The 26,493-nt window shown below is 32.3% G+C and overlaps 1 protein-coding gene across 8 annotated transcripts in view; it reads right to left on the bottom strand.

Annotated features, from left to right (window-relative positions):
* COL11A1 (collagen type XI alpha 1 chain) overlaps window positions 1-26,493 on the bottom strand; it is a 208,602-nt gene that overhangs the window by 108,974 nt on the left and 73,135 nt on the right. For 7 of the 8 annotated variants that reach the window (XM_008264806.5, XM_089337031.1, XM_089337028.1 and 4 more), the window contains 18 exons: window positions 25,880-25,942; window positions 23,882-23,956; window positions 21,528-21,611; window positions 19,330-19,386; window positions 15,591-15,644; window positions 12,781-12,834; window positions 12,571-12,624; window positions 12,354-12,407; window positions 11,198-11,251; window positions 11,028-11,072; window positions 9,826-9,879; window positions 9,352-9,396; window positions 9,046-9,099; window positions 8,430-8,474; window positions 4,797-4,850; window positions 3,617-3,661; window positions 2,425-2,478; window positions 2,293-2,337 (listed from right to left, as the gene is read on the bottom strand). In XM_008264806.5, the coding sequence (XP_008263028.2) occupies window positions 2,293-2,337; window positions 2,425-2,478; window positions 3,617-3,661; window positions 4,797-4,850; window positions 8,430-8,474; window positions 9,046-9,099; window positions 9,352-9,396; window positions 9,826-9,879; window positions 11,028-11,072; window positions 11,198-11,251; window positions 12,354-12,407; window positions 12,571-12,624; window positions 12,781-12,834; window positions 15,591-15,644; window positions 19,330-19,386; window positions 21,528-21,611; window positions 23,882-23,956; window positions 25,880-25,942 (990 nt within the window). Of the gene's footprint in view, window positions 1-2,292; window positions 2,338-2,424; window positions 2,479-3,616; window positions 3,662-4,796; window positions 4,851-8,429; window positions 8,475-9,045; window positions 9,100-9,351; window positions 9,397-9,825; window positions 9,880-11,027; window positions 11,073-11,197; window positions 11,252-12,353; window positions 12,408-12,570; window positions 12,625-12,780; window positions 12,835-15,590; window positions 15,645-19,329; window positions 19,387-21,527; window positions 21,612-23,881; window positions 23,957-25,879; window positions 25,943-26,493 lie in introns of those variants that run through there. The other variant, XM_089337030.1, reaches the window with a different exon arrangement.

The following is a 26,493-nucleotide window of genomic DNA, read 5'->3' as shown; positions in this document are numbered from 1 at the left end:
GGGTGCCAGGTTCTAGTCCCGGTTGCTCCTCTTCCAATCCAGCTCTCTGCTGTGGCCCAGAGGGCAGTGGAGGATGGCCCAAGTGCTTGGGCCCTGCACCCACATGGGAGACCAGGAAGAAGCACCTGGCTCCTGGCTTCAGATCGGTGCAGTGCCGACCGAAGAGGCCTTTAGGGGAGTGAACCAAAGGAAGGAAGTCCTTTTTCTCTGTCTCTCTCTCTCTTTCACTGTCTATAACTCTACCTGTCAAGAAAAATTAAATTAAGGAGTCACTGTGCACTTACTCCTCATGTAGGATCTTTGTCCTTAGTGTGTTGACAATTGAGATTTAATGCTATAACTAGTACTCAAACAGTATTTTTCACTTTATGTTTCTGTGTGGGAGCAAACTGTTGAAATCTTTACTTAATGTATGCTAAACTGATCTTCTGTATTTAAAGAGAAACGAAAATGAATCTTGATGTGAATGGAAGGGGAGAGGGAGTGGATAAGGGGAGGTTTGCGGGTGGGAGGGACGTTATGGGGGGGAAGCCATTGTAATCCATATTCTGTACTTTGGAAATTTATATTCATTAAATAAAAGTTTAAAAAAATACGAAAAAAAGAATGACAACTTAATGTCCTTCACAGTAAATAAAATAGGGAGAATTCTAACCATTAGAATATGCCCATTAGAGTTTCTCTAAATCCAGGAAAATACTATCATATTTGATTGGTGTACTGGAAAGATTAAAAGTTATAGCTGAAAAATATCTTGGAGATTTCTTAGGAAAATGTTCTTATTTAAGAGACTTAAAATGAGGCTCAGAGAAAATAATCTTGAAGTCCACACATTTAGCTACTCTGAGAACTAGAAGAAGAACTCAGCACTTAATTCCTAATTTAAAAATTTAATTGTTATTTTCTAATCATACTTGTTTTTTATGAACTCACAAAACAATGATCTCTACATGTTTTCCCACATACAAACCATATAGGCTTGTTTTTCTTTTCCTTTATTATGGGTCTTTCTTCATATTTCTCATCATCAATAATTTCATTTACCTCTGTCATTTTGCAACTGTCCTTTCCAGCAAATTCACAGCACTCCTCTCAATTAAACAACTTTCTTTTAGTCACTGCCCCCATCCTCCTGAAAATCGTTGGCCAGCACTAATTCAGATAAAACAATTGAAGTGACTTTAACATATGTGAATAAGCAAACTCCCAACTTCGGACATTTTTTAGCACAAGTGACCTATAAATAATTGTAAATTCACCATCACTGTGCTCAACTGTCCACTCTGTAGCATACCATATCATGAAGTACCGTAATAATCATGGTGAGTTGGAATTATCAAAGTAGCTGAGTTGATTCAAAATGTGTCATGAGTCTCATACAATAGAATGGACTAAGAATAAAATTAGCATCCAGATACCACTCATCAAATCTACTACCATGGTATACCATGGTATAACTTGTTTATAAAAGGCTACAAAAATTATTCAACTGTCTTGTCCATTCTATTGTATGAGACACATGACACATTTTTAGGTTTGGTTCAGTAGTGAATTTTGTAGTAAGAATTAAGCCAATACCAATTCTGAGTAATATAATTCCCTTGGCATTTCAACATACTCAGTAAATTATTTGTGTATGTACACTCTATTAAGCATTTTCTAGGAAAAAAAAATAAATTTCATGTTCTTCAGCCAACTTCAGTGAACTTATAAATGCCCTACAAAAGATGCCATATTTATGCAAAGTGAGACACATCCTTTCATTTTACATCTGTCTCGGTGCAATTTTATCTTGCTTTAATTCACACTTTGGCTTTGTGTCTAGTATCATATAGGGAGACTTCCTTTCCACCCATTTGTTTAAGGGTATTTCTACCTTCCATGTTTTCACATTTCACATTGCATCTTAGTTTATGAATTTTGGTGATGTAAGTAGACAGTAAAAGGAATAAACCTTTGTCATGTATACAACTGGAGAATGTCCAAATCCTGTAGCAAACTTAATCACAAGACCAACCCAGTGATATACAAAAGCTCAACATATGTAAGAAAAAAGGGATGTAGGACTATGTATATGTTATACCTTTAATTTAATCCTCATCCCAGAATAAAAAAGGTTTTTAAATTTTTCTAGGATTATAGAGTTCAAAATTCAGCAAACATTATCTGGTTTCTAGACAATTACTCAATATATTTGACAAATGAAATATCTGTTGATTGAATTAACATTTTGGTGTTTTATATAGAGAGAAAGAGAGAGAGAAAAATCAAAACAACCTAACTATATTTTACCTTTTCACCTTTAGATCCCTTGAGACCTCTGACACCATCTGCACCCTATGGAATAAATTGGACATAATTAGTGACTGTAATATTTTACATTGAAATAAAATTTAATTGACTATTAAACAATTTAATATTCACCTTTACTCCTCTGGGACCTGGATAGCCAATAGGGCCCTGTGGACCAGGAGGACCCTGAAAAAGATCCATTGCAATTTAAAATAGAATACATCAAAAACACTACTTATTCATGTTATATAATTTTTCTAAATCAATTACAAGAAAATGGTATTTTTATATTAATATTTGGTAAATATTTCTTGAGTAGTTTATCATTTCTGCTACAGTTGTTCAAACTTATCAGTGTGTTTAATCATGCTAAAAATAAGATACCTAAATGGGCCAAATTGATAGACATCATAAATATGTGAAATAATGTCAACAGTTAGATAATTAACAGCTAATGTTTTAAACCTGAAAAAGTCATTGAGCTCAATGTCTACAATATATAATTATAGACTGAACAATAGGAACAATGCTTTCTAATGGAAAATTATATGAATTTGTAGTTTTCTTCATCAAGAAATGATCAAGAGTATATATTTTCCATAGTTGGCTTCTGGTCTCTAGTCAACCTGAAGGAAACAATATATAAAATAGGACTTGCAATTTCTTCAGTTGTGCTGAGAATTTTAACGATTCTAAGACTAGCAACTCTAAAAAAATTTTCCTGTCCCTGTTACTGTAATCCAAAATTGTACTAACACTGAATAACTTTTATTTTGATATTTAATTTAGATATTTGGATAACTGATGTTGTTAAAATTTAATATCCTCTCTTGGTTAAATGTCACTAGAAAACAAAATGTAAAGATAAAGTTGCAGTTACATAAGCATGTTAATGTTATTCAGTAAGTCTTGTTCAATTTCATTATCATAATCCATAATCATTTGGTCCACATATACTACATATACAAAATATGGATCTATTCCTGACTTCAGAGTAATTTTTCAAAAATCAAAATCCATTTTATAAAATTACTATTACAGAATTTAAAATCACCTATCCATGGCATATGCATATTAAAAATTTTTTGGCACATGCATTTTTGATACTACAAATAACTACAGATAAGTGTTTATTTTTGAATATTACCAAAATTTGTTTAGGAAGTAAAAACATATTCACAGATAGTGATGAAATATTTCCTGGTATTTATTTTCTCATAGTCACAGAAATAAATATTTATTATAAAGATGACCAAATAAAGGCATTTTTTTTAACCTGGAAATGAGTTGATAGTTACATTTAAATGGATAGTAAGTCTCTTACCAGAGCTCCCTTTTCTCCAGACTGGCCTTCTTTTCCCGGATGACCCTATATTTAGCAAAAATACGTACATTAGTAAGATGCGATATTAATGGCGGTTGACAATACTGTGAAAGTGGCTGTTTCTTAAAGCCTTTTGATATCTTACTCTTTTTTCAAAATATATTGAATACCAGTCTATATTAAAAAACATTGGAAGTTGTAGCATTTAGAAGGAAATACAATTGACTTAGATTATTGTTAAGTTTCATCAAGTACATAATGCACTTGAAAGAGCCTGGAAAAAGCATGCAAAGTGATAAATGTTGTTTATTAACAAATAAACCCCAGTCTCAATTAGAGTTGTACACAAAGGTATTTAAATCTGACTTATATTTTACATATTGATCAAATGATAATACATGTATCTTTAAAAACAACTAAAGTATATGGGTTAGATGCCTGAAAATATAATAAGATTATAAATACGATAGTATTAACAGTGGAGTTACTCAGATTCAGTAAAGAAAAATATATAACTACATCACAGTGACACTCAACAAGAATGAGGAATCATGAATCCCAAATCTCAAAAATTTGACTAAATAATTTACAAAAGTATAAATAACAAACTTTAAAAGTAATAGTTGTCATTAATATTCATTACTGCATGAAGACAAATAATAAAGATTGCTACAATTTCAAAGGAGGAAATCCCTGAACCATAAGAGTTTTCATGGACAATGTATGAGGAAATTTATTTATCTTAAGGAGTTTCACCTACACTATTAAAAACATGTATTTTGAAAAGGAAAAGAATAGAGATACACTTTCTATAAAATAAATGCATATAAAGAAAGGTATAATGATAGAAAATTTAGAGTATCTCCATAAATAAGTGAGTAGACCTGTTTTCCTGGCACTCATGGTTCAACAAAGTAGGAAAATACAAGGTGCCGGGAAGTCCTGGGCTAGAGTGCCAGAATGAGTTCATCCAAAGGCCATCAAGAGCTCATTAAAGATTTTTCAATATGGATGTGACATGATGAGATCAAGGTTGATCTCTCTAAAGAGATTACTGTCTTAATTACTGGCTCAATTTACTTTTATTACTGACTTTATATAATCACTTCAAAAACACATGTAACATCTATATTTAAAGATAATACACAGAAATTTTAGTGATCATACAACTGGTACTTACAGGAGGGCCATCAGCCCCAGGAAGCCCTGCAAGCCCTGGTTTTCCTTGTGGTCCCTAATCATATAGAGAGAGTTTTTATTTTAAAACAAATGAACAATAACTAACATCTCTGAATTCATAAACATAAATATGACATTAATCATATTGTTAGTTTGAGTCACTTGCTTTTATCTGTAAGGAATGCATATAATAGTAATTTTTAACTTATTATATGAAAGAAATAGTATATAAAGATAATGAAAACAAAATGTAACAGATGTCAGAAATGTGCAGTTTTTAGCCAGCTTGACAGTCCTAAAAGTATACTTTTTTAAATTTATCAAATTAGTTTTGCATACTTCAATGAGACTAGAGTTTAGAGAACAAAAAGAAAAACAAAATATGTCAGAAATCCGTTGTTACACATTGAAGAAGCTAATATTGGGTATTTCCATCAATAAAATATTAAGGGCCAATTCAAATAACTGCATACTAACATAAATGAGGCATCAGTAATTATTGAAATGTTTAAAGAAATATGTTATAGTATGATAGTTCTTCATATTACAGGAAGAAAAATAAACATGATATTAAAATGGCACAATATAATACTTTAATATGCAACTAGTAAATTATAGCAAAAGATTTATTCAACAGATCACTCTATTTCCTGTTCAACTGCAAATGGGAAGGTTTCAAGACTCATTTAACTAGATTATTGACACATTTGGCAAACACCATTGTGATAAGAAGCATTCCCTTTCTTGGGAGAAAAGTAGTTATTCTGCAGAGACTACTAGCTTTTTCAAGTCCTTCGAGCACAAATTTTTATTGTTTACTTGTCCAATTATTAGTCATACTGTAGAAACTGTTGAAAGTATAAGGATGTATAAGCAGGCTTAAGTGCTGGATATAGTCTAGGGCTTTTAAAGTTTTAGAGGAACACTCAGGACAAGCATTGAATTTATGCTGACAGATAAAGTTTTAGAAGAAAGTTTTCTTTACCAACCTGCAATAACATTGTCAAGTTATTTAAAATTATGTAGTAATTAGCATAAAAAACAAAATTTTAAGGGTACCATTTTGCCTGTCACTTAAATTATCATTTGCTCCCAAAGCAGTGGTCTTATTTCTTCAAAACAAAATAGACTGAATAAAACTACTCTATTAATTATCTTTATTGAAAAATGTAAAATTTCTATGACAATAACCTTGTATATAATATTATGCAGATTTTTGTGTGACTATAATACACAAGAAACATAAAAAATCTTGCACTATGATTTTTTAATCAAATTAAAATCAATCCATCTCATTTAGAATGGAAGTTTCATGACAGCAGAATATTTGTCTTGTTTGATTAACTTCTATTGTTTACATAAAGACATGGGAATAAAACTGAATGAGTATCATAAGTTTTAGATTTTAACAAAATAATTTGTATTATCAACTTTAAGTCTTAAGGAATTTCATGAAATGCAAAATCTAAGTGTTTGGGTAAATTAACAAAAGTCAATTTGTGACAGAATTGCAATTGGAATGAATCCAGGTTTCAATGGATGTCTTCAAAGTCCCACTGTCTCATATACTGTTATTTCATACTGAGCCCACAGTTAGATCATTTTTGTAAAGCAATTAAATTATAAATGATACAAACTGTGAATTCAAAACTTAAACCACAGATAATGTTCAGTTCATGTATCAAAAATGTAAAAAATAGTCTTAGCCATCAATCATATTGAACCATAATTCTACAGCCCTGGCTGTTGTGGCCAGTTGGGGAGTGAACCAGAGGATAGAAACTCTCTCTCTCTGCCTCTCCCTCTCTCTCTTTGTAACTCTGCCTTTCAACTAAATAAATATATATTTTTAAAAAATAAAAATAAAATATAAATGTCCCAGAATGAAATCTTTCATTTATAGTACAGATTTAAAAGTCATCTTTGGAATCTATTATCTTGAATTCATAGGACATTTCCAATAGCACTCCTGTTTTGAAATTATAGATGACAGATTTGAATAGAAATCATACCAAAGAAATTATAGAAGTGACCAATAAATATATAAAAAATTATTTTAATTAGTGATTCAGGAAATGTATATTAAAAGCACAACTAGACAGTTTACGCCGTCAAGAATGACCATAATTGGAGTTGGTGCTGTGGCACAGTAGGTTAAACCTCTGCCTGTGACACCTGCATCCCACATGGGTATCAGAGTCCTGGCTGTTCCATTTCTGACCCAGCTCCCTGCTGATGGCCTGGGAAAGCAGTGAAAGATGGCTGAAGTGCTTGGGCCCCTGTACCCATGAGGGATAGGCCCAGCTCTGGCCATTGTGGCCATTTGGTAAGTGAACCAGCAGATGGAAAACCTCTCTCTTTGTTAGACTGCCTTTCAAATACATTAACAAAAAAAAAAAATTACAGTAATTAGTGAAGGAGACAATGAGGATGTAGAGAAACTAACACTCTCCTATATTGCTAATAGGAGTGGAAAAAAATTGAAGCAATCACTTTGGAAAAATTGGTAGCTTCTTAAAATGTTAAGCAGAAATTTATCAAATAATCCTGTACCACTACCTCTACATTTCTATCAAAATGAAATTAAATGAAATCTTACCTATATTGTATGTAAATATTCACAGCAGCAATATTTGACAGACAGTAGCTAAAAAGTGTAAGCTACTCATAAGATCATCAACTGCTGAATAAATAAACAAGTTGGAATAGAATGCTTTCTTGCAATAAAAAGAATCAAAATGATATTTATATGCTACAACATGGAAAAATCTCAAAAACATCACAAAGAAAGAAGCTAAATATACAGTACATATATTCAATCATATGATTAAATTATATACAACTTTATTTGTATGAAATATCAGTGAAAACAAATCTATATAGATTTCTGTTGTCACAATCTAGGAACAAAATTATCACAAAAATTCTCTCTGGAGTGGTAATAAATACTCTAAAATTATACTGCATTAAAATTCTAAACCTAATAAAGTTCATTGACACTTAAACAAGTGAATTTTCTGGTATGTAAATTACACCTTAACAAAAGTGGTATTTTCATTAATATGTGTGCAGAAACAAAAACAAGAAAAAACTTCACTGCAAGAAAGAGCCAGCAAACAATTTTACTATAACTACAGGAGACAGGGAATATTATTCAGGGAATCTGGCAGAGATTAGGGAAAAAGACATCTCTTTAATTAAAGATTTATTATCCTTGTTTTGATCCAGACATTGAGTTATTAACAAGAACATCAGTTGCCATTTATACATGAGAAATTTTTGTAACGACAACTTCAAATTTTCCCTTAATCAGATCTTACTGCAAGTCTTTTGTCACAAGCACTCCTAATTACATTTTTAAATAATGAGAATGGAAAACTAAAATAAAGAGGACACATTCCCTCTTGCCAGCACATTTCTGAAATTATAGCAGAGAATATCAAACTTGGAAGCTGTTTCAATGGCAACTGTTAAATTTTATCACTCACAGTTTAAAGATGTATGAGTCAATTCTCACCACACTATATTCTCATGGTTTAACTACAGATTAATCCTAGAAGGCAGGTCCTATACCCACCTACTCATCAACTCAAATTTGTTTACCAGGTATTGCTGGAACAACAGAGCAACTTACTTTTTCACCAGGTGGACCAATGGGACCTTGTGGGCCAGGAAGACCCTATATTAAAAGATTTTTTCCAAGTTAGGAATCACATCACAAGAATACTTTTTTTAAAATTTATTTAATGAATCCATTTTTACATAGATACAACTTTAGTCATACAGTGGTTCTTTCCCCCATGCTCCCCACCCCACTCCCTTCCCGCCTCCCATTCCCTCTCCCATCTCCTTCTTACTAAATTATTGGTCTTATTGCACATGAAAGGACATCTGAAAATTTGTACATATATTTTCACTTACTACCCAGGGAGTTTTGGAACAAAATAAGGATTCTGACACATGTGAATTTTTGCAAAGTGATTGTAACGTGATCCTATTCCACTCCCTTCTGCAGGTGCAACTATTCATTCTGGCATTCCAGGAATGCAGAATGAGTCATCTTTCCCTTGGAAGCAAGGAGCCTGGGTGACTTTGTTTAAATTAAAAGAAAGAAAGAACAAAATAGTTTTGACATTCAAATTTTAAACATTTTTAGCTGTTCAAAGATAATTTGGAAAATGTTAATTTTCTTGTGAAACAATGCTATCTTACACCATTATCTCAAAGTAACTGTAATGGATTCAACTTACTTGAGGACCTGGATTCCCTTGTTGACCTGGGGGTCCAGGCTCTCCTTGGGGACCCTGTAATTGAAAAATATAAAGTCTTTATAAGGCTTTTCTGTAAAATAAGCTTTTTCTTTAAAAAAAATAGCCCAAAATGAATTCTCTCTCAAGAAAATCTGGGAAACATTGTGAAATAACAATGCTAGTAGTATTTAATGCACATGGGCAAAATGTTCTAAGCTACTTTTTTTTCTTTAGATTAGGCAGCAAAAAATAGTTTGTTCATGCTCAGATTGCAGAAATTATTTTTCTGGATGTTTGCTTACATACCATGTTCCCTTTTGGTCCTGGGGGGCCATCTACACCAGCAATACCCTTCAAAGAAAAAAAATGCATAGTTGTTTATAAATTTAGAAACTAAAATAGAAAATAAAAAAATTCTTCTGTAATAGCATGGCACCCAGTAGCCTAAAGTAACTAAAAACCATTATAAGACCTTGAGAAAATGAAGATTAACGAGGCAAAGTCTATACTCTCCTATCCACATCAACATTGTAACTAATATTGGAGGCCATTTCCATTGCATGCTGGAGATATATCATGAAAACAATAATATAAATAAACTACAAGGAAGAAAAAAGAAAGAGGGAGAGAATGATCATTCAGACTGATAGGCAGCATCATTAGATACAGCATAGTGATTGGCTACTTGCTGCCTACTGAGAGCTTTCATGGTCTTCTCCATTAAAGAGTTTGGCAGTAAGTTGTCCTTAGAAAATTTGTAATGCTTCACCCCATGCTTACAGGCTGCCCTGGAGGTCCTGGAGTTCCTCTTGGTCCCAGCAAACCTCTTGGGCCCTAGAAGGGACATAAAAAAAGCATGTCCTATTAGAAATGCCCTCAAAATTTTCTCAAAAGCAATTCTAGAATAATGTTTAGAGCAAAAACAATTACACATCTTAACACACTGACAGTGACGTTTAAAATACCATTTTTGTGTGACAGAAACATCTACAGTCTATATGGATCCAAAATCAGACCAAATGACAGTGAGTCTTTGGTAAAGAAACTGTGTAGCTTTTATTGTACATAAGAATCACCTAAATAATTTGAAAAGGGCAGGGGGAATAGTCTAACACCTCTAATAAGACACAGGTGTTATTTTCTCATTTGAATGACATCACCAAATCTTATTATGCAATCAGATAGACTATAGAAGAAGAAAGGTCTTGATTCTTATTAATTGTATAGTTATATAATAAATGAACCACAAGGTAACTATATACGTGGATTATAAAACCATTTTCTTGAAAGAAGATTTCCTAAATTAGTATTTAAATTTGACGTCTCCTCCTCTTCTTACTCCCACTTCTCTACCTGCTCAACACAATAATTTACTGTCTTTCCTATTCAATGACTGCAGTTCACTTTACAGATTAATACAGCAAGTTAAAACCCAAATTAGGAGGACTGGTTCTAGTCTAATTTTTTTGGCTAGCTTTGAGTAAGTTTTCCAATCCACTTTCCTCACTTGTAATATTCAATGGAGAAAAATTATTTAATCCTTATATCTGGTATATACTGCATGTCTCATTCTTTGATTTCTTCTGTTACTGAAACTAATTTATCCTGAAAATTTAGATTCTGAAGCTCTTGGTGACATTTAGAAAAACAAACAAACATACAAAAAAAGAGTTAGCAAAACTACGTAAGGTTTTTTATACCAGGCAAAAATGTTCCATTCTACCTTTTTCTCAATTATTTTAAGGTTTTCTCTACATCAGAACAGTGGATTCTCTCTCTCTCTCTCTCTCTCTCTATATATATATATATATACACACATATGTACGCATTTTTAATTTTTTTCACGTAAGAATGACCTGATTAATCAAAGTAAGACTGCCATATGTACTTGAGTGTATCATTATCTTCATATTTTCACCACCAGTCGCTATTGCTCAAAAACAGGGGTACAATTGTTTCAAAAGAAGAAATAATCTACTTACAGCTTCACCAGGAAGACCCCTGGGCCCTATTTCTCCATCTTCTCCCTGCCACAAACAACATGAGTAAGAGGATCATACACTTAGACAACGTAGCATTTCAACAAAATTTTGTTATCTTGCTTTTTAATATTAGACATTTCTTAAAAAAATGAAAAGATGCATGACTATACCCTCATTCCATCATCACCAGGAGGACCGGGAGGACCCTGTGGACCTCTTTCACCCTGATGAATAAACATAAATATAATTAGCAGAATGTTTACAAATTGCTCACGTGGTTGTCCTAACCAAATAGAACAGGACCTTTGGCAGGAAAACTCACGCTTTAGTTGCCTTCCTCAAAACATTTCATGGATAAATAGAGACTTTATCAAGATTTATGTACAAATTTGCTAGGGAAAATGTGCCTTCAGTTTTTAATACAGAAACATTAAAGAAAATAAATAAAATAATATTCGGAGATTTAAGTATTACTAGAGAAACTATTTTCAAAAGACTGCTAAAATTTTTAAGCATGGATATGCTCTGGTGATTTCAATTTAATTTTTCCTCCATCTAAATAACATATTAAATCAGCACAACTCAATAGAACTAAGAATTTTGTTTTTTTAAACAAAATTACATAATTATCAGAATGTGTAGGAGGCATACAATAGGTATTTTGCTAGTCATCCTTAGGTTCTAGTTTTCTTTTTTTATTTCTTCTCCAATTTATCTAAAGATCATGCTACCTTCATGTTTAACATCTGGTGAAAAATGATGCAAAGTTGCAAAGCTGACTTCTTTTGAGAGAACATCTCTGCTTAACTTCCCACTAAAACTATCTACCAGATTGCTTTTCTTCCTGGTGGCTTGTTTAGGTTTTGAAAATCAGAAGCTTTTGTTCACATCTTCACAAGTAAATGATAAATGTCCAGGATATCATTATATTAGTGGCAATGTCTATGCATGTCTTTTGAGTATAATTCTGCATGTAAGATGTGAGAGGTAAATTAAGATGATTATCAAAAAATTAAAGGTAAAATTAAATCTCCACACTTGCTCTTCTATTAATGTGGTATTTCCACATACATGTCCACAAAGATCTTGCTTCAATTTATAATTGCATACAAGGAGTATTTTAATGTCTGAAAAAAATTTAGAACATACATTGATGAAAGATATGTAACTTTCTTATCTTTCATGAATTATCTATTACATGTAGTAAAATACTTTTTATTTATTGATTATTAATTTTCTTCTTCCAACTTCCTAACATGTGTCAGTTTTAGAATATGCCATGAAATTTCACTATTCCTGGCTAAAAAGGTAGTAGGTATATCTTACCCTATGACCTTTGTCGCCTGGCAGACCTGGAAGTCCATCAAACCCTCGGTCTCCCTGTAAAATCATAATCATTATCATCAGATTCCCAGTCTAGATCTACATAGTAATTTCTAGTATTCTTTCATTCGCAGAACTGTTATACTAAAATATAAGATTTTCAGGGTGAACTGACATGCAAGATATGAATGTACAATATATGAATATGTGAGTTCCTGACCTTTGCCCCTGGTTCACCTGGCATTCCTCTTCCTCCATCAGCACCTGGACGGCCCTGATAAAAGTAACAGTATGATTCATTCAAAAAAAAACAAGAAAAAGAAACAATCTGATTCCAACATTCCATCAAAAGCAAAGGAAAATGAAGTAACAAACTGGTCAGTGCACTGAAAACCAATGAAAATGAAAAAACAATGAAAACCAACCATACCCTTTTTCCAGGTTTTCCAGTAGGACCAGGGGGACCTTGGACACCTCGAGGACCCTAGATTGAGACATCATAAGTAAATAATAATATAGAATTCTTGGTCACTAAACTCAATGATATCAAGAGAAATGGTTTTAAAAACTGCTATCTTCTTAGCTTTTCTTTATTTTTTATTTTTATTTTTTTTATTTTTTGACAGGCAGAGTGGACAGTGAGAGAGAAAGACAGAGAGAAAGGTCTTCTTTTGCCGTTGGTTCACCCTCCAATGGCCGCCGCGGCCAGCCCGCTGCGGCCGGCGCACTGCGCTGATCCGATGGCAAAAGCCAGGTGCTTTTCCTGGTCTCCCATGGGGTGCAGGGCCCAAGCACCTGGGCCATCCTCCACTGCACTCCCTGGCCACAGCAGAGAGCTGGCCTGGAAGAGGGGCAACCAGGACAGAATCCGGCGCCCCGACCGGGACTAGAACCCGATGTGCCGGTGCCGCAAGGCGGAGGATTAGCCTAGTGAGCCGCGGCGCCGGCCTATCTTCTTAGCTTTTACCTCAATCATTGATACACAAGGAAATAATTTCTATATAAAAGTTTCTTACACAAAACATCATATTATTTATTAAATGTATATATAGACATGAGATTACATTTAGAGAAAAGAAATATTACATGATATGTTAAGCCTTGGAAATATCCTAAATTATTAATTATATTCTCAAACTGAAGTTTTACATGTCCCTTGACTGGACATGTTCTTAACCATCCATTCCATTTCTCTTCCTCTTGTTATCCCTTTTCATTTTTCTTTTCATTGCACTTGTAATTAGATCCTAATTGCCCTTTTTCACAGTTCCATCCCACATTAGAATGTTAACTGCTAACATCTTCCCCTAAATCTGTGATTTTCTACATTGTCTTTCTACAGCTTAGCACATTGTTGGTTCATGTTTCCTCAATAATCTATGAAAGCTGGAGAATGATTTAGCACTTTATAGTAAGTTGCAGACTGGCGCCATGCCATATGAGATTAAAGGTAAAAATTTTTGATATATCATCTTTATTTTTATTTACTGTAGAACATAATCAATATATTTGTTATATAATGACTCATATGAATGTTTTAAAATAAAATACTACACAGCTAATAATAGGTCAAAGTTCTACTATAAATATTATATAGACCTTTATCTATACACTTTTTATAGTTCATTTAAACAATATGTACTTAATGAATGTGGTAAATAAATGAAATCAACATTTCCAATTATAAATAATTCTTTTGATCGCTATAAAATTTTGATTCAGGAATCATAAAAATAAGATTGTCTAGTAAATAGGAGTTAAAGGGTAGGACTGTTGTGGTGAGAGGGCTTTTACCCTAACTCCAGGTAGAAGGAAAGGAGTAATAATAACAGGACAAACACTGTTAGCTTTTAATGAAATGATTATTCCTTCAATATCACAGTTTTCTCTTTGGGCTTAGGGAATCAAGGAAAACTGTAAAGTCCACAACACTACTGCAGTAAACTTTCAGACCCAGCTAGAATGTAAAGAGGTTAATTTGATCAAATTTTCACAAAGTGCTCAGGAACAAACTTCCTAGATTTTCACAAGGTACATTTTCAATATTTTTAGTCCAATCTGCTGTTAAGCTACAAATATTATCCATTAATTTATGGAAATGTTGACCAAACATGAAAGAGAAGCCTGCCACATCTCGAATCATCCAAATATCAGTTTTCCTTGCATTTTTATTTTTCTCATTAAAAAATAAACTGTGTTACATCCATATATGGAATGCTATTAGCAACAAAAAATAGGCACTATTTAGGCACTCATCAACTGTTATGAATATCAAAAACATTGTGCTTTGTCAAAGACACCAATCTCAAAGGCTTGCTCTGTACAATTTCATATATATGGTATTCAGTAAAGGACACAACTATTACAACGAAATGCCAAGTGTTATGGGTTGGAAAGGGAGTGATTGTAAAAGAGGGAAATTAAGAAATCCTGATGAGTGGGTGGTGGTAACTACAAGGACTATTCACATGTTATAATTCAAATTCCTTATAATATTAAAAAGATAAAAAGTTAGCAGATGGTTGCTTGAGAGCTCCTGTAGCACAACAGGAATTTGTATTTGGTGAATACACTGGGAAACATTTTTATTCAAAAATAAATGTATTTTAAGAATACAACATTACTTTTTGCTTTTCTGTTTTCTAGAAAAATTAGTTATATTGCATAATGTAGTGAATCTGTTGGCTTATAACAATAAGGAAATACTTTCCTTATTAACCATTAAAGGAAAAATATTTTAATTCAGGACCATGTAAATATTATTATTATACTTCCCAAAATTTCCGTTTTATATAATGTTTATTTTCATAGCTCTGTAATGATTTTGCAGTTAGCTTTTTTTCAAGCATATTTGGCAACCTTTATGTGAAAATGTATTAAATTTACTATTCAGAAAACAATTGCATGAAGCAAGACCACTGCAAATACAATGCAATTGTTTTGCTCTCTTCTGCACAATCTCCAGTCAATTGATTATACTGAAGATCTGTTATTATCAAACCTGTTCCCATTCTAGGCTACTAACTTCTTTTAATATTGTTTACATTAACTAAGCTATTGGTAGTGAGCTGATGATTTGAGATTCTTCAATTAAAAGGGAAGTAGGCTTAAAGGTAAAAATAGTTTCCATACTCACAAGACACATAGAAAATACTTCCATTGCCATAACAGATAAAGGATAAAATAAATGAAAAGAACAAATTATTATTACTAATAATATTATCAGTATCAGTATTTTACCTGAGGACCAGGATCACCACTCTCCCCTTTGGCCCCAGCTGAACCAGGCCCTCCCTGTAAGAGAAAAAAGTAAGAATATACTTACTGTATTTATTAATTCCAGATTATTTTAACCTAACATTTTCACTTGAAATAAAAAACATTCAGAATATATTGAATCAAATTAGCATGATATCATTAGTTATTACAATACAGTTTTCAATTCCTTTGCTTGAAATACATCTCTTCTCAGCCTACTGGTTGGATTCCAATGTGTAAGTTACACTTCAAGCTCTTATTTTGCTCAGAATCACACAGAAACCAAGTCATGAAATCACAGTGAAATTTTCTTAAATGTGTACAGCATGACAATATTTATGATGATACACAAGGCATTATTTATCCCTAGAGTGTGATGTAGTACTAAGTAAACACCAAACCCATTTAAGGATTTGCCAAAATGTACTGCTTTTATATTCAGCTAATTTTCAGATACTGAATTTTGCTGTAAGAAAGTATCAAGTACAGATGCTGTTCTGATAATTGTCCTGAAATAATACCAAAACATTTTTTTCCTAGATTGGTTAGGCTTATTTTTTTCCCCATGAGACAGACTACAACAAACACCTCTTAGAAATATAGTTTAAAAGGGGTAAAAAAAATCCAGAACATTAAAATGTAGGAGAAAAAAATAAAAATTGCTTCAAAAAAGAGTTATGTTTTAATAATAAGTACAAGACCATTCATTTTCCCTCAAAATTTATAACACTAAAAATGAACATGCTGAGTGTATTTATTTCATTTAAAGAAATATACTTTGTACCTTTAAAAAGTTTCTTGTTTATTTAAATTAATACACATTCTATTAAGTACTGCATTGTATCAAAGTACAACAAAGATTAAAATTATACTATTTGAAAATGTTAGCTATCTAGAGCCTCCTGGTGGCACAAAGTATAATATGCTTTGAGATGATTCCCAATAAATAAGTAAGGCTATGTAATACAAATTTTCTAATTTCTCAAATTAAAAGAATGATGACTTTAAATCTCATAATTTTACAATGAAATAGAAAAATTCTATAATAAAAAATTGGCTCTACATTAAATAAGGTTATCAATCATTAAGCAGAATGCAATCATAAGTTAAATTTTTTGCCAATCTATTTTTAATTGGTTGCATTATATTCTTTTTACATAAACACTGCATGTATATCTGATTATAAATACATTGTCCAAAGACTCTAAAAAACTGGCACATAACTATGAATAACAGAATAGGAAAAAAACATAATTTCTACATACATAATTTCTGATATACTTTATGATACTGACCTCCATATGTGAATAAAAATGGATAAAAACTAGGAATAAAATAATTTTATTGGAAAATGTACATATTTCTACTAAAATATTGTAGATACTGCTTTTTATTTTTTTTTTTATTTATTTTTTTCACAGGCAGAGTGGACAGTGAGAGAGAGAGACAGAGAGAAATGTCTTCCTTTGCCGTTGGTTCACCCTCCAATGGCCGCCGCAGCCGGCGCGCTGCGGCTGGCGCACCACGCTGATCCAATGGCAGGAGCCAGGAGCCAGGTGCTTTTCCTGGTCTCCCATGGGGTGCAGGGCCCAAGTACCTTGGCCATCCTCCACTGCACTCCCTGGCCACAGCAGAGGGCTGGCCTGGAAGAGGGGCAACCGAGACAGAATCCAGTGCCCCGACCGGGACTAGAACCCGGTGTGCCAGCGCCGCTAGGCAGAGGATTAGCCTAGTGAGCCGCGGCGCCGGCCAGATACTGCTTTTTAAAATATTAATGTATAAAGTACTTTTTAAGATTGTAGAATTATCAAATGTAAATTATAATAATTTGATGTTGTGGAACAAAATATGACAGAAGAAAAAATTGTGAAAAGAAATAATATGCATTTCTCTTTATACTTATCGTAATTTTAACAAAACTAAAACTTCCAATGCGTAAGAGATAGATTAAATTAATGTCAACGATGGCCTTCAGAATATGTACATGGCTGTCAATATTTTCTTTGCCAACATATTGTGAAAAACAAAATAGCTAACTCATAATGGCAGTTTGAGTTAAGAACTGTTAATGCCATGTGTTTCCACAGGTAGTGTTTATCATAGTCCTTAATCTCTACATATCCACTTGTTCGTGTTTCACAATATGATAAGAAACATGTCTTTGGGTAACAACTTTAAAGATCTTAGTAAGTTAAATAGTATAGAGCAATTTTTCCCCAAAATGCTTAGCTATATGAAACACCCTATTGTACTGATTAAAAATATACTTCATTGGTCTCAATCCTAAACCTACAGCACCAGAGTCTCGAGTTACCAGACCCAGGAAACTTTAATGTGAATAAAATATGCAAATAATTCCTCTACACTCAAAGTTCAGGAAACTTGAGCATACTATTGACTTTCCTCTGTAATGTATATTTAAGTTATCAACAGTCATTAAATCTCCTTTTAACACTGATTTCCTCCTTTTCATGTGATATATAATCTAAACATGGTCTTTACTGTATTTTGAAAAGCAGAATAGTAAAAATACTGATAAACATTTGATGTGTTTAGAAATGTGTATAAGTTCTATGAAACACATTATCACAACGTATGTTCCTCATGAGCTCATATGATTGCATATTTTGCACCATGACTCTTCAAATACCTAAAGTGTTAAAAAATTTCAACACCAAAGTAAGGAGAATATAAATGTATGGCAAACTAAATAAATCATTGAGTCAAAAATATGAAATTATAATATGATCAGTTAAGTCATTTACATAACTAGAAGAGTAGGCATTTGATTCAAACTTGAATACACTAGTATTGCTGTAAGAGCCTAGTAAGAAAATTACAGATACGATTTAAATGTTCACAGTAATATTCTATAGATTTATTTAAATAAAGAATATTGAATATAGTATCACATGAAAGCTTAGTAAAACAGCTTTTCATATTGAAAAATCAAATGATTAAAGCAGAAATTATTTAATTTCTTATTTTTAATTATTATTTATAATTTATTATTAGTTTCTCATTAAATAAGAACCCTACCCTTCATCCTACTGTTTCTTTTTTCAAGAAAAGTTCTTTGAAATGTACCTTTGCATTCTTTGTGAACTGCTATAGTTCTTAACATTTAATAAATTTAAAAATACTTGAAAACACTTTAGATAAACTCTTTAAAACATGTAGCTTATTAGCAAGCTTTAAAAAGGAAAAGAAAACATTAATTTCCTAGGGTCTCTAAAACAGAAAATAATTTATCTGGAACCCATCTCATGAAACATGGAGGCAACCTGTATTTTAAACCAAGTATCTTGCTTGCCACAAAATTTGTGTAATAATTTTTACTGGCCTCAAATATACTTTTTATTTTTTAATAAAATTTCTGTTTAAAATAAAACTTAATCTCAAAAATTTTATGTAAAATTATATTTTGGTAACTGAATATTAAACAAATAAATTATACCTATATGTTGAGATTTTAATAGTGAATACATGACTCAATGATATGTTTTATTCACTTGCTTGAAGACTTCTCACTGAAATCTTTTCATCAAAATATACTGAAAGCTGAATTGAAAGAGATTTTTTGAATGTAAATAAAATTAAGCACAAATAGATATACCTACATTGTTTTCAGTAAATCAAATATGAAAAATGTCTGGTGGAAACTCTGCTGGGAAATGCTACATGGGAATTTTATGGTGCATTTTTATTTGGGGTAACCTACCACAGGACCTGGTCTTCCAGTCAGACCCATTGGGCCAGGCGGGCCTCTCAGAGCAATCTAGAAAATAAAAATATCAAGTTTAAGAATGCTTTCCTGAAAGAGCGTATTAAAACGTAACATTCATTTGCATAAGCTAGCATTAACACAGTATAACAGTACATGCTAGAAAGAGTGCCAGGTGATAGAAGCATTGCAAGTTTCTAGAATGGCAAAAGATAAAAAGATATAAATATGAGACAGTTTAAAACTGGTGAAACTTACATACTATTATATATCATACATCATGGTCATTTATCAATAATTAAAATGAAATTTTGTGACAACAAATCTAGTATCTGATAATTTCTATTCTGAATTATACTTCGGAATAATGCATAGAATTTTCCTGTTAAAAGGTACAATTCACATTGATGGTAATTTTAGAAGTAAACAATTACAAATACTTAATAAAATTTTTCCACAAATATTTTAAGAGATAGTTGTGCTCAACAGCACAGAGATAAATTGAGGAGCATTTATTGACATTATACGTTTTTTTAATGAATACTACACTAAATACCAGATAGAAAATGCATTTATTTTGCACACTCATAGGCAAAATACACTGAATCCATGCACTATTGTTACTATGAATATTAGAAATGTGAAATTAGCATACTTGAAAAATTGGAACACATATGACACCAAGACTAAAAATATGAAATATATAAATTAGTACTGAGTGCTATCTTTTAAATATTAGTGAATCCAAAGATGAATATTTAGATTGATCACAAGACAATAAAAATAATATTGTAATGAAAATAAATGCAGTCATTTTAGAATAGTGCGCAAGATAAAATTAGCAAGATTTCCAAAGTTCCACTACTGACTCACCAGCAGATTTTTGACAATACACTTCCTTAATCCTTGAGATTAAATATCTGAAAAATTGGAATTATATTGCTTGCTACCTATTTTTAAAGTAGGTTAAGATGACTAATAAATGAGGAATTCTATGCCCTATAAACTATTGAGAATATGTGATTACCTAGGATTGTAACAATCAATTTTTAAGAAAAGTCATGGGAATCATTAATGAACACAAAATTTTTTGGATTTATATTATGCCAAATTCTGATAAACAAATACATAAAATTTATATTAGTCTTATATTTGATGTAAATTAAAAATCTTTTGATATCATTAGAGTTAAGAAATACATACACATATACAACCTTCACTAATGCTTTCCATTATTTTACACATGCATACACTCATGATAATGAATAAAAAGCTATCACAAAATAACTTGATTTATGAAGTGGGTGACCAGTAGCATTCAAACCGTAATTCCTTCTTTCCTTCTTCCTTAAAATGAACATTAATATAATAAGGGTATGAATATTAATATGACTACTAATTCCTTCCTGACCTATTTTGATATTCTAATGTATACTTTAACTGCAATGAAGACAACTAAAAAACATAAATATAATTATGCTTTATAGATCTATGTATAATGAAGTACTTCAACTGACAAAGGATTAAAAACTTAAGATATTACTTTGTTAAATGGATTGTATAACAATATTATTATAAAAATTAGTTTATAAATATTAGGTTCCTTTCAGATACAAGAATTTTCAAGAAACAATTTTGTGACTTATCTGTGATGTTTTAAATTATTCATCAGTTTCCGAAAAGCAAATTCATTTCAAACTTTATTCCCTAAATTGTATCCATCAGTCATTGTGTAATGACTTAGAGGAGAAAACTAAATGTGGAAAATAGGGAGAGTATAAGTATAAATCCAGCAATATTCTTTGTAAAATTGAAATTTGTAATGTTAAAGGTAGGTAACTGCTAGAATTACATAAGTTACTACTACAGAGGTCACTTTTTTAACTCTAAGATGAGGGATCTTCAAAATTTTCACAGAAAATACATATGAAATGATTGCAGATGGATTTCAGGTTTTCTTGCACTAAAATAAACATTTCTGTGAACCCTGTGAAGTCCCCTTAGACTCATTTAATTAATATCACTACAGAAAAAATAAGCACAATTTCAGTATTTTTTCCATCAAAATTCAACATACTATTTAGAAGTAAGGACTCTGCTCGTAATGGTTATATCTTCCATAGGCAGACACATGCATACACATTTGAATTTGACACAGACTCAGCCTGTGGAACTGCGTCAGTATTCGTCCTTACCCGAGCCTGCTGAAGGATCGCCTGAGCCTGAGCTTCTTGGGCAGAGATGGTCGGTCCTTTGGAACCATCGCCGCCATAACGAAACTAGAAAGCAATAACACAAAGAAGCTCAAAACGAGCTAGTATCAAACATGTTGAATTAGGTGCCTTGATCACCAGATAGGAATCACTTGATTAAAATGGTGGGATTTTACAAAAATTCAAAGTATCTCCATAATGAGACATAAAACCCAGATTAAAAAAAATTCTACCGTCACTTATGGGAGTTCTCTGCCCCACATTGATCATCTGTAGAAGCAACTAGAAACTCCTTTCTAACTTTTAATTCCATAATCTTTGAAATTCTAGAATAATCTACCATTGCTTTTATCTTCACAAGTATTACTCATGCTAGTTACTCAATTGTAAAACTTCCAAATGTATTAAATTCATTGATGAAGATAATCATAGAAAAACCTGCATTTTGTTGAATCAGGTTTTTGGAATCTAGCTCCCTGTTAATTCACCTGGGAAAGCAGTTCAAGGTAGCCTAAGTAATCTGGCCCCTGCCACCCATGTGACAGACTGTGATGGAATTCCAGGATTCTGGCTTTAGCCTGGCCCAGCCCTGGTCACTGCTGCCATTTGGAGAGTAAACCAGGAATTGGAAGCACTCTCTTTCTCTTTTTTTGTCTCTTCCTCTCTGTAACTCTGCTTTCAAATAAATAAATAAAAATATATCTTTAATATACAAAGTACAAAAAATTATAATGTATATGAGGAAAATTGACATTTTGAGATTTGATTATTGTTTATAGTCTTTGTCTATACTTTTTTTAAAGGATTTATTTATTTTAAAGGCAGAGTTGGGGGAGGGGCAAAGACAGGGAGCAAAATCTTCCAACTGCTGGTTCACTCCCCAAATGGCTGCAACAGCCAGAGCTGGGCCGATCTGAAGCCAGGAACCAGGAGCTTCTTCTGGATCTCCCACATGGTTGCAGGAGCCCAAGCACTTGTGGCATCTTCTGCTGCTTTCCCAGGTGCTTTCCCAGGCAGCTGGATTAGAAGTGGAGCAGCCAAGATCAAACCTGCACCTATAATGCTGTTGCCATGGGCAGCTGCTTTATCCACTATACACAGCACCAACCCCTTGTCTATACACTTAAGGAGCAGTGGTTTTTCTACTTACTACTTTATTAAGTGGAGGGTTAAGCTTGTGATAAAGAAAAGTCAAAGTATGTCATAGTAAAAATTAAAAGAAAAATAAGAAGAGGAGGAGGGAGAGTGGGAGTGAAGGAGGAAGGAGGGTATGGTGGGAAGAATCACTACACTCTTAAAAAAATGCATATATTAAATACAAAAAATGTTATTACAAAAATTAAAAGAAGTAAAAATGAAAGATAGAAGGAAGTTGAGGGAGGGGAAAAAGGTAGGCAAATATGTGTACTCCTTAGAACTGTATCTATGAAATACATGAAATCCATTCATTATAGTAACAAAAATTTAAAAAGAAAACACTATAGAATAAAAAAAGAAGGGATGGTTTTGCTTCTTGTTGCATTTAATAGCAAACACTGATGAACAATGAACAAGATAAAAAAATTTAAAAATTCAAAAAACAGAGAAAAATGAGAAAAAGTTAAATAAAGGAAAAACAGTAAGTTGAAAAAAATTTTTTGAATCTCAACAAATGCAAAGATATTTGCCTTCAAGTAGATTTATTTTGCTTAAAAACACTCCTTAATATGCCCATAAAATGTTAAAGCTTCATTTTAATTTTAACTGAAAATGTAGCCTGCCTAAGTCCATTTTTCACTCTAAGTAATTGCTTCTTGAATCTTTATTACACTTAAACTGACAAATACATATCCCCTGCCAGAGGACTATAGTAGCAAAAACTTCACAAAAGAACCCTGTAGTAATAAAATTAATATAATTTTTGAGCAATGAATAATACCACTACAGATATATCTTTGAAAACTATAGTCTATATGATAGCAAATAATATAATTATATTATGTTAAATCATGTTAACACTATAGTCCAGGATAAATTGCAAGACTGGAAATATTAAGAAAAACTCCTTTGTCAAAAGTGTGTTCAAATAATGAAATCTCAGTTTTAATAATTGACATTTACAAATTTTTTAGTAAAATTTTCCTTAACTTAAAGCTGCATGATTTCAAGTAAGTCCACATCATTGAATATTTCTAGTCTATTATTCTGTAATATGATACAGTATCTCTCAGAAATCTAATGTTAAGAAAACTTCATCCTTTACTTTTCTTTCATTTTTGATTAACATGTAATATTTGTACATCTTTATGGTACACAGTGCAACTGTGTATACTGATCAGAAACAGTAAAAAACATACCGGTAGCATTAACATGGTACCAGGAGGACCAGGTAGACCATCAGCCCCTGGTAAGCCAGGACGTCCTGGAGGGCCCTGGTGAAGTAAATGAAATAATTAAAATAAATTAATAATGAAACATATTAGAAATAGAATAAGTTAATAATAACCGAAGACTGTATTATCTCATTAACATTTGCCCTTTCCAGCTTGATTAACCTCTTTTTCATAAGTTTACCTAATAAGGGTTGTATTTCACTGCACTAATTTTAGACAAGTTTTATAGTGCGTGGCTATTAATACATAACCTAATTAAGATATGAATTTTAAAAAAAGATATGAATTTGACTCAGAGTTTATCTGCAATCTCAATCTGCTTAAGGTGAAGAGTTCCTAAGAAACATAAGTAAACCAAGTTCTGTTCTCCTAGTTAGAGACTCTATATTTAAATAATTGATAAAAGATTTACTTACAATTAAATTAATAAGTTTAGATATATTTTAGTAATCTTTAATAGATACCTGAAACATTTTTAAATACCCTTTAAAACATAAAGTGAATCTATTTACTTATACTTTAATTATCTATCTCCTAGAAGGCACTTTATTAAGATACATAATCACAAATCAACATGTCAAGATTAAAAAAATTAACACCAATCATAGATACCAATTTATTCTGAATGCTTGTTGATGAATTATATTTAGTGTATGTATGGACTTATACACACATCTACACACAGAAATCTATGTGTTACTGTGGTGTCTGGAATTACAAACCATGTATGTGATGATAGAGAATATTTATTTGCATTTATACATGAATAGATGGCTCATGTATATGAGGGGTTTGTCCATTGAATTTCCACTCAGTCAAATCAGATCTGATTGGGAAGAGGGTGAATATGCAGCAGCATTCTTCTACTGTGTATTTCTTACAAGAAGTTAACTCTTCGAAAAGAATTGACATTGACACTAGACTGGTAAAATTATATTCTATATGAAACATTATTTCAATAGGCTCTCTATAGTCTTTAAAGAACTTTCAAATGAAGTTGAAATAATGGCAACTATAAACATCTTACTATTTTAAAACCTAACAAATCTAGCATTATAGATATAAATTCTCTTTAATAAAGTGTTATATAAATTTGTCAGATCATTTATATGTCTATATTTTTAAGGCACAATGGGAAGAGATAAATTTATAACCAGGAATTCAGTTGTAAGACCAGTAAATTGCAGAATTCAAAAATGTGTTATGCAAAATTTGTGGAATTTAAAAAAAGAGCATGCATACTAAAATGATTAAATAAAAAAATCAGTCTCCATCAAACTGGATATTAGAGAAACTGAGAAGGCCATGAAAGAAAAATTGCTTATTATATTCCCTACATGCTTACGTCATACCCAGACCAGAATTTCTCAAATACTTTTATATCCTCATTCTTGAAATTTAAATTTAAAAGGTTTTCCTCCTTTAAATTATAAATGCATAAAAAATATGAGTTGATTGACTCTCTGATACATTATTTTTTAAAAGCAACAGGAAAAAACAAGCAAAGTGTTTTTCTCTCTTATGGATCAGAAAATAGAAAGAGACACTACAGGAAGTGCTTAGAGAGACTTAACGCACATGATTCATTTCAGCGTGAATCCCAGTACTTTACTTTCAAAGTACATTCAGCTTTTTTACCTCATGCTATCAGCATCCAGTTAGACACCTAAGGAATGCCTGAAAAAGATGTCTGGTATTCAAGTTTGAAGAACTGAATCTGAGGTAAGGAATTCACATCAGTAAAGAAACTGAGTAAAAATTAAAGTGTGTTTATTCTATACGCCATACACAAATACACATTTGTTACCCTTTCTTTCAAATCATAATTTAAGAAGTAAACTAAGAAGACTTTCCACTCCTATGCCTTCTACTGCAAATAGGGTAATATATTAAAGTTATGGACCATATTTGTGTTCTTTAATCAGTGTTGCATTCTTTGTAATGAGATCATCCTTCACTTACCCTATCACCAGGGTCGCCAGGAGGTCCACTGGGGCCTTGTAGACCTGGAGGTCCCATAAGACCCTAGAGAAAAAGAAACCTGATCTGAGTCAGATTCTTACACTCAATACTAGGATTCAGGCAAATTCATTCCACAAAGTCCAAGAGCTCTCTCTATTTACATACACTAATCTGCCAAACAATCGCCCTATATAAAGATAATATATAGGGACCATGTTGACTCTTGCTCAACTGTTATTGTAGGAAACTACTCTTTAAGTGGAGGCAAAAATTCCAAGGGAAAACAGTAAAAAGAGCACGCCAGCACCAGCCTAAAATTCCTGAGGTAGAAGTTGGTTCTCAGTTATTACTGAAGAACTGGCATACTCACAAAATCAGTCTCCAAAAACATGATAATATGGGAAGGCATTAACAGTGAAGACCTCACTTGGGATGCCTGTCACCCGTATTGAAGAGCCCGGGCTCAAATCCTGGCTCTCCTCCTATCCCAGCTCCCTGCTAAAGAAAACCCTGGAAGGCAGAAAGTGATGGCTCAAGCACTTGAGTCCCTGCCATTCTTGTGGGAAACCTGCATCGAATTTCTAGCTCCCAAGTTTAGCCTAGCTCAGTTTCAG

Source organism: Oryctolagus cuniculus, chromosome 7 (genome assembly GCF_051225735.1).
Source record: "Oryctolagus cuniculus isolate XC-2025 breed Fujian yellow rabbit chromosome 7, ASM5122573v1, whole genome shotgun sequence".
Taxonomy (NCBI): domain Eukaryota; kingdom Metazoa; phylum Chordata; class Mammalia; order Lagomorpha; family Leporidae; genus Oryctolagus; species Oryctolagus cuniculus.
The sequence above is the reverse complement of the archived record's forward strand: the minus strand, read 5'-3'. Positions and strand labels throughout refer to the sequence as shown.